This window comes from Borostomias antarcticus, assembly GCF_949987555.1.
Source record: "Borostomias antarcticus genome assembly, chromosome: 14".
NCBI classification, from domain to species: Eukaryota; Metazoa; Chordata; class Actinopteri; order Stomiiformes; family Stomiidae; genus Borostomias; species Borostomias antarcticus.
Window position 1 is genome coordinate 21127415 of NC_140247.1, and position 12500 is coordinate 21139914.

At 43.2% G+C, this 12500-nt stretch overlaps 1 protein-coding gene across 1 annotated transcript in view; it reads right to left on the minus strand.

Annotated features, from left to right (window-relative positions):
* Positions 1 to 12500, minus strand: part of LOC311317549 (teneurin-1-like) — a gene marked incomplete at both ends in the record, with an annotated part of 222418 nt that overhangs the window by 26755 nt on the left and 183163 nt on the right. Inside the window, 3 exon segments of the mRNA XM_084448623.1 lie at positions 652 to 846; positions 1317 to 1400; positions 8797 to 8951. Of these exon segments, the coding sequence (XP_084304749.1) occupies positions 652 to 846; positions 1317 to 1400; positions 8797 to 8951 (434 nt within the window).

A 12500-nucleotide genomic window follows, 5' to 3' on the forward strand; every position in this document is an offset into this window, starting at 1 on the left:
TCTTGCGTGGACTTATATTCAAGCAATACACGGATATGACGTTTCAAAGATCTGATTGGCTAACTCATCTTTACACGTCATAATTAATGGCGGACGTCATCAACAATGGCGAGAGTTCAGACACGTGATATTAGAAAGTGGTAAATCTTAAATAGGTTTCTGTACAGACAATGGAACAATGGAAGGTCACGCTAGGCCAGACTGAAAGTCTGGGTTGTGTCCCCCCTGGAGATGTCTCCCTGTTATAATGATAAAACCACGGCAGGGGTGTTTGGAATGTCAAAATGTAGAGAACGTCGAACAGGAGGCTTCAACAATAGGTTGAGGAACAAAGGCTGAAACCAAAAGCCCAGGGCAGTTGCCTCTGAAAATTCCATGACAGTGTGTGTGTATGTGTATGCGTGTGCCCATGTGTGTATGTGTGTATGTGTGTATGTGTGTGTATATGTGTGTATGTGTGTGTGTGTATGTGTACATGTGTATACAGTATGTGTGTGTGTGTGTGTGTGTGTGCGTGTGTGTATATGTGTGTGTGTGTGCGTGTACATGTGTACAGTATATATTGTGTATATATGTGTGTGTGTGTGTGTGTACAGTATATATTGTGTATATATGTGTGTGTGTGTGTGTGTGTGTGTGTACAGTAACGACCTGCTGGACGCGGTTGATCCTCCTCTCGTCCGTCTCGGCGATGAACAGCGTGCCGTGGTGCGACAGGGCGATGGCCTTGGCGGCCTCCAGGGTGGCGTGCACCGCCGCCCGGCTCACCAGCTGCTGGTCGATACCCGGCACCTGGCAATGGATGGGCCTGCCCGCCACGATGCCCACCTGCAGACCCTCCGACACCTGCAGGGGGGGGCGGGCACAGCGGGTGGCTACAGGGCTGGCTCTGGTCGATCACAGTCTGGAAGTAGCATTCCTTACCAAGGTTTTTAAAGTACCAACTGCACCAAGGATGCTATTATACAGCTTTGGGTACAAACTTATTTGTATTTGGAAACCTAGGTCATGTCCACAGACTAGCTGTGAGGGGCCTGCAGATGGCAGGGATGCCCAGGCCAAAGGTTAAGGCCTTGGCAGGGGGCTGTTTGATGTCTGTGGTGATGGTGATGGACAGACAACATGTATGAAGGAGACGCTGCTTCCTGTGTCCGTAGACTGATACTGGGAACTTATGTCATTGAGATTCCCAAAACCTATGAAATCTGTTATTGTTTGGTTGTTCAAGGATTTCTTGTCAAATGCAAACACAGGTAAAGATATTAAAATGTGTGTGTGTGTGTGAGGTGGGGGGGGAGTACAGGGTGTTTGCGTACCTGCAATACGATGTTGTTGTCCAGGATGTAGAGAGAGTTGTCCAGAGGGTTGATAGCCAGGTCTGTGGGCCACTCCAGGCGCACCTGGTGAGTGAGAACACACAGGCACGCAAACACCCACCCACACACACACACACACACACACACACACACACACACACACACACACACACACACACACACACACACACAACTTCAGTGCATTGCTACGTCCACAACACAGACGCACAATGCTTCTCAAACCCTCTATAGAGCCGGTCTAGGGGCTGTGTGTGTGTGTGTGTGTGTGTGTGTAGATCATACACAAAATACGCTCCTCAATAACAGAGCCCCCCCCCCCCCCCCCCCCTCGGGCAATGCTAGCCCCCCCCTGCCCATGTAAAGGTCAGAGCTGGGCGCGGAGAGCCCGATAAACAGCCCCGGTGTTTGGACAGGACCACACAGGCGGGCCTTCAAATGTCAGCCAATAACCATGCCCGCAGCCCTCTGACACCTCCCCCCCCCCCCCGTCTGGGATGAGGAGGGCTGACAGACAGACAGACACACACACACACACACGCTGGTGGGTAAATGTGTGTCCTACAGGCCCGTGTGTTCTCTGGATACGGCCGAGAGACGAGTGATTGATGACGATGGGGGGGTGAATAACCAGAGCATGGTAAATTGCGAGTGACATGTCCAATTACAGCCTCTGTCAAATGAGGGAGAAGCGCTTCCACACTGAGATCCCATTATAGAAGAGATTCATCAGTCCAGCCTCCAGATTACAGCCCACCAACCTCCACCACTCCACTCACCAAGACCTTCTCCTCAAACTCACCCTAACCTCTGCTCCCCCGTGCCCTCCACCCTCTCCTCATCCTCCCTCTCCTCATCCACCCTCTCCTCATTCTCCCTCTCCTCATTCTCTCTTTCCTCAGTCACCCTCTCCTCATCCTCCCTCTCCTCATCCACCCTCTCCTCATTCTCCCTCTCCTCATCCACCCTCTCCTCAGTCACCCTCTCCTCATCCTCCCTCTCCTCATCCACCCTCTCCTCCTCACACTCTCCCACCCTCCAGCAAAGCCAACAGGACATGATCCCTGTTCAAATCAGCTCCACACTGAACACAGCTTTTCTCTCAGGTATACTAAAGCCGTCTACTGTATGTGTGCAGTACTGTGCTGTATGTGTCTGTTATTCAGCTAAAGACAGCAGGATCATCTGTGTATATGAATGTGCTTTTCCCCTGCGGGTGTGACCAGCGTGTGGCAATATCAATTCTTTTCTCTCTTTAGAGAAGAGTACAATCCATTACAACAACTATTGCTTACAATGTTTTATTGTTGTTTTGTAATATTTTATCATGAATATGATAAATAAATGCTGCATGTAGTTAAAAAAAGTGTTATTCAGTTTTTCATAATGCTAAAATTGACTGTAAATCCACTTTAAAGCTGATATTTCAAATAATAACTGACTAAGGGAAAGTGCCCCCCGGCGCCCATGGGCGGTACGCCTCTCTTCCTCCTGTCCTCCTCAGTTTTTTGAGTCACCAGACGCCACTGATGTGTTTACGTGTGTTTATACAACAGCTAGTTCCCACCGCGCATTGTGATATGCCAAGAGGCACTCGGAGCCATGCCAATAACCACGATTTACCAACGGGCAAATCACCGGTAATGGTATCACTCCGCAAGTGCTGTCAGCTGGCGTTAAATTGCCCATAGTAGCGGTCAACAACTACTTCAGATTTCGGAGGGCTGAGAGCAACGCACTTGAGCGAAATTGAACACTGCAAACCCATATGTTAAAAAAATGATTAAATAAAAAATAACGTCAGTGCAGTGCTGTTGTGTAAAAGCAATAACACACTCTCACACACTCACGATGTCTCATGCCTCCGACCGCAGCACAGCCGTGCCTATATCCACGGGTGATACGAAGGTCACGAAGCGTGACAGAGCCTTTGAGGCGGTGGCCCCAAGTCTCTGGAACGCTCTTCCCCAGGACCTGAGAGTTGCTCCCTCTGAACGTATGTTCAAAAAACAACTAAAGACATACTTGTTCAGACGGGCCTTTGGTCATTTATAATTGATGCTGTTGCTGCTTGCAACGTTCTCTTTTTTTGTTTTTGTTTCTCGTTTTAATGTGTTTTTCCCTGCCAGTCTAACAGTGAGCATGTATGTGCGTGTTGGTCCCAGTCACAGCACCACTGTAGCTTGCCAGCACTGGGAGAGCATTAGAGAGGAGGTTAGGAACATACAGTAGTGCATCACAGACACAAACAGCGCACAGATGGATGAGATGACTGACCTGTGTGTGTGTGTGTGTGTGTGTGTGTGTGTGTATGTGTGTGTGTGTGTGTGTCTGTGCGTGTTATCCCATGGGGGCTCAGATAGCCAACAAACTGATGGATTAGGATGTAAGAGTGGCTCCTAAAAGAAATGCGAGAACACTACAGGGCATTCACCTGGACACACACACACACACACACACACACACACACACACACACACATAGAAGCAGTATGTAGGGTCTGTAGGTCATCTATAATTCATATGGAGTTCTGATAAGTTGAGTTCTGATCTGGTGGCTCCGTGATCGGGACCGTGTGTGTGTGTGTGTGTGTGTGTGTGTGTGTGTGTGTGTATGTGTGTGTTTGTTTGTGCGTGTGAGTGTGTGTGCCCACACCCTAGCAGTCTCTTCAAGGCCACACACACACACACTTCTAAGACCATGTTAGCATTCCGTCAGATGTTTCGACGCATAAGTCATCACATTTAAATTCCCCGTTGTCATAATTTTGGACGGCATAATATTTTCTCATAATTACGGTCAGGGTTAGTTAAGGTTTACACTTAACTACACGGTTAGCATTGGCAACGCTCAATTCCAGCAGCACCAATCAGATTCAATCCCCTGACACTATGTTGCAAGGACACTGTTGAAAGCTTTTTCCTTCATAACACGACTACTGTATTAGATGTACACTGATTTACGACGTACAAACCCACACACACACACCCACACACTTACCGCAGACACTGTATTATCACATCCAGAGTTCATTAGATTTGACAGAAAAAAACATTTTCCTTGGTGTCACTTTTTATATCTACTTTTTTTTTTTTAAGGTTACATACAGTATCAATCATGAGGGCACAGTTATATTGGATGGTATACAGTTGTGTGTGCAGTTAGACACAGAGTGGTACACTTTTGTTTATTATTAGTTTTTTGAGGTCCATCCTATTTACATGTTAATTTGGTAGATTTGGTCTCTAACTTCATGAATAGTATTTTCAGCTTGTTGTTTGTGTTATCTCCAAGCTAGCAGCTGTGTTGCTTTTGAATCTGTCTCATAATATTTTTGCCTCATGAACCTGAGCTTTTTCTCTAACGCTTCTATGAATTTTATCTATTTTCTGTTTGATTGGTTTCATCTGTTGCAGTAGAAGGGAAGTTTTCCGCTTGCTATGCAACTACTCTAGTTCTAAAAGTTTATTTTGTAAGTCTATCAGTCTTTGGGCCTTAAGTTCCTTTATAAACGCAGTTGTTGATATCATTTTACCTCAGAGAACTGCTTTTGCAGCATCCCATAGTATCCCTGGGTTCACCTCTCCATTATCATTGTTCTCCAAGTATGTTTGTAGTTCTAATAATTTCCTTGAAGCCTAAATTATTCAGCATACTTGTGTTTGATCTCCATATTGTATGTTTGCATTTGCTATCCACATGTTACTTCAAATACAGACCAGAATGGTATTAAAGGACCCTTGTAATACACTTATATTCTTTTAATCTATGTTTTTTAGAGTTACTGTATATGCAAACCAATTCTTGAATATACAGTACTGTACATTATGGCGGGTAGAATAAAAGTGTACTCTCTATCTTGTGTATGAAAATCTCACCATATATCTATCAGCCCTAAGTTCTCCTCTTTTGATTGGTCATAACTAATTTGGGATTGAAGATCATATTTAGATCCCCTGCACAAATGCATCAAACGTTTTGCGAGTAATTAGAGTGATTATTTCAAATGTTTTTAGGAAAAACACCTTATTGCTCCCCGGAGGGGCATATACTGTATTAAGTTAGTCACATTTACTCCAGTTTACCCTTGACAATTTATCCTTAAATAAATTCAAAATTATTTTGAAATCAAAATTCCAACCTCATATTCGTAAGAGGAGTAGTATGTATTCCTGATCCCATTTTCTTAAGCTTTTAATGTTCAGAGTATGTTAGGTGTGTTTCTTGCCAAAATACAATTTGCGATGTATCTTTTTTGCCTTGGCTATCATCTACTACTACTACTACTACCACTACTATTACTACTACTACTACTACTGTACTCTACTACTACTACCACTACTACTACTACTACTACTACTACTACTACTACTACTACTACTATTACTACTACTACTACTACTACTACTGTACTCTACTACTACTACCACTACTACTACTACCACTACTACTACTACTACTATTACTACTACTACCACTACTATTACTACTACTACTACTACTACTACTACTACTACTACTGTACTCTACTACTACTACCCCTACTATTACTACTACTACTACTACTGTACTCTACTACTACCACTACTACTACTACCACTACTACTACTACTACTACCACTACTATTACTACTACTACTACTACTACTACTGTACTCTACTACTACTACCACTACTACTACTACCACTACTACTACTACTACTACTACTATTACTACTACAACTACTACTACTACTACTACTACTACTACTACTAATACTACAACTACTACTACCACTACTACTACTACTACTACTACTAATACTACTACTATTATTACTACTACTACTACTACTACTACTACTACCACTACTACTACTACTACTACTTCTACTACTACTACTACTACTACTACTACTACTACTACTACCACTACTACTACTACTACCACTACTACTACTACTACTACTACCACTACTACTACTACTACTACTACTACCACTACTACTACTACTACTACTACTATTACTACTACCACTACTACTACTACTAATACTACTACCACTACTACTACTACTAATACTACTACCACTACCACTACTACTACTACTACTACTAATAATAATAATAATAATAAACTTAATTTGTTTAGCACCTTTCATACAAAAAATACAGCTCAAAGTGCTTTACAACAGAAAATGTACATGCACGGAATGCTTCAGTAACAAACTTTGATCACTGGTGGCTTAGCTCTACTCCATGTCAACTGGCATTTTAAATGAACATGAATTTGTTCAAGTAGGGTCTATCATTAATCTGTCGTGGAGATGAACTATCTCTCAGACCAGGTCTAAAGAATTACAGGTAAGGCTCAAACTACACAATTTAAAAGTAAAAGTAGGCTTTTCAAAACTTTGGAGGGCCTACTTATGCCAAATACATTAACATATGCAGTCAAAAGTAGCTTATGGCTCCCGGTAACAGTCCAAAAACAAACAAGAATGTAAGGCAGAGGAGGGAGGAGGGTGAAGCAACAGATGGCTTGTCATCCTCTCCCGTGCCGCTTCGGAACCTTCTCCCTCCTGAGCACTTATTGTATTTTAGATTGCTATTCTTGCACTTTGCCTTCAGCACTAGATTATGCTCTTAGTCACTTGTTTTAGAAAGAAGATGCACTTGTGAGTTCTGGCAAGTAGTAGTACATTGGCTTTTCCTACGTTAAATGCAATTATTGTTAATTGCTTTGGATAATAGTGTCTGCTAAATTATTTGAATGTAATGTAACCCTTGCAGGTTCTGGCGGATACCTTGGTGTCCCGCAACCCTGCGACGAGAGCCTCTCCCGCTCTCTCGCTATAGAGTAGCTCGCTCGCTCATGCCAGACAACAGTCCAAAGCTTCAAAGAGACCACCACCACAACAGAAGAAGACTACCTCGGAAAAATAAATTCACTCGGACAGAACGCGTCTAAATAAGTTATTTAATGGTAGCGCCGAGGCTTCAAAACCCAGCATTTGTTTAAATAGACCCTTTTGCTTAGGTAAGTGAAGTTTCATGTTTATCTGACAAATATGAGCGCCTCTCCTAAATAGGCCGACACCGATTTATTTTGACGGCGAAGTGAATGGAGCGGCAAAGGACTGTTGTCTGGCATGAGCGAGCATGCGACAACAGGACTGAAAAGGGCTAGCTATAGAGCAGTGAGTACGCCCATCGTCTCCTTGGCCCGGCAGGAGCAGGCCACTGGAAGACCTTCAGCGTGTCGATCTTTATCTGCATGCATGGCCCTGTGGTACGTAACAGTCCCTTCTTTCAGGAACACGCTCCATAGAGGGGTTTGAAAGCGCGTTCCCTTTTCTTTTAGCATTTTCTTGATTGGTTGATATGTTCCTGTCATTGCGCTGAACACTTCAGTCGCGTAGTCATGATCCAGGGAAAGACGTTTTCCCTTGTGTGCGATCGGCTTCTTCTAGGCCGTGTGAGGGACTTTCTCTTTGGTAGTACATTTCAGAAACCGGATGACGATGGACCTTGGTACTGCATTATCCGGGGACGTTGTGCCCAGAGCTCTGTGCGCCCGCTCGATACCCAAATCCACGTCGGGTCCGATGTCCTCACTCAGTTTAGTCATGATGAGGTTCTCCACAAAGTCGATCAAAGTTGATGGAGGCGCCTTCTGCTGTTTCGCTCATACATTACAGCCTGATGTTGTTCCTGCACGAGCGTCCTTCTAGTTACCTCACTTTGGCTTGTAGGACGTGTTGCGTTTCCAACACGGAGGTAATTGCATGTTTTGAAGCTGTACCCCATGACTCCGTATCCCCGATGGGTCCCTCGGCTTTTTCCAGCCTGTCGGTTGTGAGGCCAGTTTTCTCTGTTGTCTTCTCCTTGATCTTCTGACTGATGTCAGCCCTCAGCTCGTTCATTTGTTTCTTGATGTCCGTCTGGAAGTTATTTTGAAAGTCAGACAGTTGCTTCGTAATATCACTCTTGAGTTCTCGCATTTCCATACACATGTCTTCATCACTTCTCGTATGGCACACAGTATTGCGGTCTCTCCTCCTAGCTTGGTAGCACTAGCCATAGCCTCGCTGCCATCTTCGTCTGTGTTGGGGTTTTCCATTGTCATTCAAGTCTTCTTTATCCCAATCTCCCTTTTTAGTTCTTCTATGTGAATTAGAACGAGCCCTACCCTTTCCCCTTCCATCTTCTAGCTTGTTAAGGTTGATTTTAGAGTTAATAGCTTTTTGAATTCAAGGGATTTAGCTAACCGGTATGGAGCTAACGTTTTACACAGTTATCAACAATTCTGCCCCACCAGAAGTCCCCCTTGGTGTCACATTGATATACATACATACAATCATGCGATAAGCCTCACTGATTTCTAATCAGAAGTCAGTTTACCTTAAATGACAGGTCACCTCATTCATCATCTTTATACAGTAGGTAAAACTGTCAGCCTATCACACGTGACCTGGTTACCTGAGTGATGTCCATGCGCGAATCGCAGCTCAGAGGTTGTGTCGACATCAGACCATTCGAGCCAATCACGGTGGAGAGCACGCCCCTCTCGTCAATCTTTTGAATGGTGGTGCCGTCCACAAAGAAGACCACGCCCCTTTTATCCACAGCAATACCTGGACAGGAGGAGAAACAGGGTTAGAGAGAGAGCGAGTGAGAGGGGGTTAGAGAGAAAGACAGAGACAGAGAGAGAGAGAGAGAGAGAGAGGGTTAGAGAAAGATAGACAGATAGCCCTTACACACGTGCCTTGTACATTACTGTGAAATACTACCGGGGCCATGACTGATTTTCGCCATTCATACATGAGCCAAATGCCACAACATTCCCATGTTGAGTCTTTAAAAAAATGCCAATCCCGAGATAGAACATGCAAGGCACAGTCCAGCAACAGACACCCAGATGAACCAAGTCAGTCGATGAAAAAATCTGTAGAATAGTATTATTCTTAAAAGTTGAAAATATATATTAAATGTTGTTTTTGTTGCTTTTTAAGATCCCAATCTTAACAGGCTACATTTTCCAATGCGGAGAAATGCAGATTATTACCTACTAGGCCCACAATAAAGATCATTATGATGAAATTAAAATTTGTACCTGGCAGTGCATGCAATTAAATCTGGTCTAATTTGGATGGATGGATTGGCCTTAAAAGGACTTCATTTCCAGGTAAAGGTAAACTTTAAAGGTAAACTTTTGGAGTGCAACCAGCCTACTGGGCCTATAGGCCTACATAAAAATACTAAATTCATATATCCTAGTAAAATACTATAACAAATAATTTTTGCCATTCATGCTGAATGACAAAGTTATTTACTTTGGAAATAGGCCTTAGAGAGGAAAAAAAAGATGCCCAAAACCTTTGGTCGGAAAAGAATGTTGTAGGATATGTCAGTCGACCAAACTGTTCTTTGGTTTTAGACAGCCCTAACTATTTTGCTCATGTTAAAATACCCCAAATAAAAAAAAAATCCCTTTGGGTGAATTTTGGAACTTCCAGTGGCGCCTGAAATCCCTAGTGTTCTGTATCTTTTGCCAGACTGACCAACCCATTCCAGTGAATTATACTAGGTCTTGACATGGGAAATTGACTGTGCAGATTTCCTGTGAAATCCAGTTCATACTGTACATGCCCCATAACAGGTAAATTCCCTAGAATTTAATGGGAACCCTTCTGTCTGCATGGGGTTAGAGAGAGAGAGAGAGAGAGAGAGAGAGACAGAGACAGACAGAAGGAGAAAGAGAGAGAGAGAAACTGACAGACAGAGAGAAAGAAAGAGACAGAGACAAAGAGAGAGAAACGCAACGTTTTGAGAACGAGAATGACAACAGAACGAGAATGACCTCTGGGTTACACGGCAACGTTTCCTCAGGGTTGCCAGAAGTTATCAGGGTTACACGGCAACGATATCACAACACTGAGCATGCGGGTCAATCTGTTCTCAGGCATACATTTCCAAATAAGGCTGTATTCCTTAGTTAGCAATTAACTAGTAGGCCTAATTCGTTATTCAGCATAAGTTGTATTATCATTGTCTTATTATTATTATTATTATTACCAATGTTGTTTCTTTTGATGTAGGCCTGCTAGACCAGGCACTTCCACTTGGTCTACCCTGGTTCATATTCCATAATAACCTCTCATTTTGTCAATCCATCCAAATGATTCGATTGCGTTCCCCATTTGACAATCCAAGTCTTAAATCAATCTTTTTCTCTCTCGAAGTTCTGGTAAAATCAAGCATGTTTAATATTATCTGAAGTTTTTAGTATTATTCTAATGACCTGTATGATCCCAGTATAGTATAGTATAGTATAGTATAGTATAGTATAGTATAGTATAGTATAGTATAGTATAGTATGCAACTAAAAACTCAACGTCTAGATGTGAGATGGTGTCATTTTTCAAAGTCTAGTGTTTGGAGATTGCACTTTCTCTAAATTATATAATGCTGCTGCTGTGTCTTTGGAGATTGCGTTTTGATTATTACAATGCATAAAAGAATAACATAGAACAGATTAGAATAGCAGAACATAAATCAAATAGAATATCCTAACGAAATGAAATAAATGTAGGTCTACTTTTTACATTGCGCACCATGCATTTTAGAGATTGGGCTGGACTATAGATTTTTGTCAGCAGCACCCTGCTCAAAATACACTCCCACAGCTAAGTATGGAAGCAAATCAGTCATCAGTCACGACACAAGTCATATAATTAGGAAACTCAAAGTCTATTTTATTCATGTTATATAGCCTAAAACCTATTTAAGCTTTATTGCTCGACTAATAGGCTAGATCTATATAGAATCTTGGTTGGACAAGAGTAGCCTATTTCGACAAAGCAATCACATGCACACATTCTGGGCTTTGAAATGATGTTGTGTTATAATTTAATTGTAAAATAGCCGAACATCCTTCATCGTTATCAAAATGAGATTGCTTTTGCCTGTTTACTTGACAACGGAATCCAGGAAAATGAGAACGAAAACACCCCTCGTGGCGTTCTCGAAATTTCACAATTCTTCAAAACGCTAACGCCGTTGCCGTGTAACTAATGGGAACCAAATGTTCTTGAAATGTTGCGGTGTAACCCAGGCCAGAGAGAGAGAGAGGCGAGAGAGAAGGAAAGGCAGAGACAGTGAGAGAAAGAAAGTCTTGAGGTCCTAGGAGACTCCTCCCGTTCAACTTAAACATTCAGCTCAGCAAAGCATCAGCCTTATCAAAGGGGCTGCACTATAGAAATGTAATTATGCTTCCATTCCGGCACCCACTAAAGGGATTAAAACAAAGCAACAGGAGGGGAAAGTTATTTGTGGCATTAGATGCAGGGAGGCAGGATGCTAAGGCAGTAGAGCACTTCCTCACGTGCGTGTGCGTACGTGTGTGTGTGTGTGTGCGTGTGCGTACGTGTGTGTGTGCGTATGCGTGTGTGTGTGTGTGTGTGTGAAAGAGAGAAAGCATGTGCGTGCTAGCATCTCTGTATGTGTGTTTATGTGTGCGCGTGTGAGTGCGTGTGTTTATGTGTGTATGTGTGTATGTGTGTGCGTATGTGTTTTGCGTGTGTCTGTTTATACCTGTGAGTGTGTGTGTGTGTGTGTGTGTGTGTGTGTGTGAGAGACTGTGTGTGTGTGTTTAGGTGTGTGTGTGTGTGTATGTGTGTGTGTGTGAGAGAGAGCACTTGAACTCCTGTTGTGCTGCACTGCGGCAGTGAAGGCCACCTCATGTGGAGCGGGTGCATGGTGGTGCAAAGCATCATGGTCTACAGGGTAGAAAGGTCAGGGCAGGTGATGAATCATCTTCCGGTTGGGGGGCAAGGAGCGACCTTCATCCCTCCTCCTCTGCTCCCTCCCTCATCCCTCACTCATCTACAAACCGCCTCTCCACCCTCACCCTCTTTCTTGCAACATACAGTACATCCATAACCCTTCATAACGGCTTATAACCCTTAAAATCCATCCATAACCCTTCATAACCCTTCAAATCCATCCATAACCCTTCATAACCCTTCGAATTCACCCATAACCCTTCATAACCCTTTAAATCCAACCATAACCCTTCATAACCCTTCATAACCCTTTAAATCCAACCATAACCCTTCATAATCCTTCATAACCCTTTAAATCCAACCATAACCCTTCATAATCCTTCATAACCCTTTAAATCC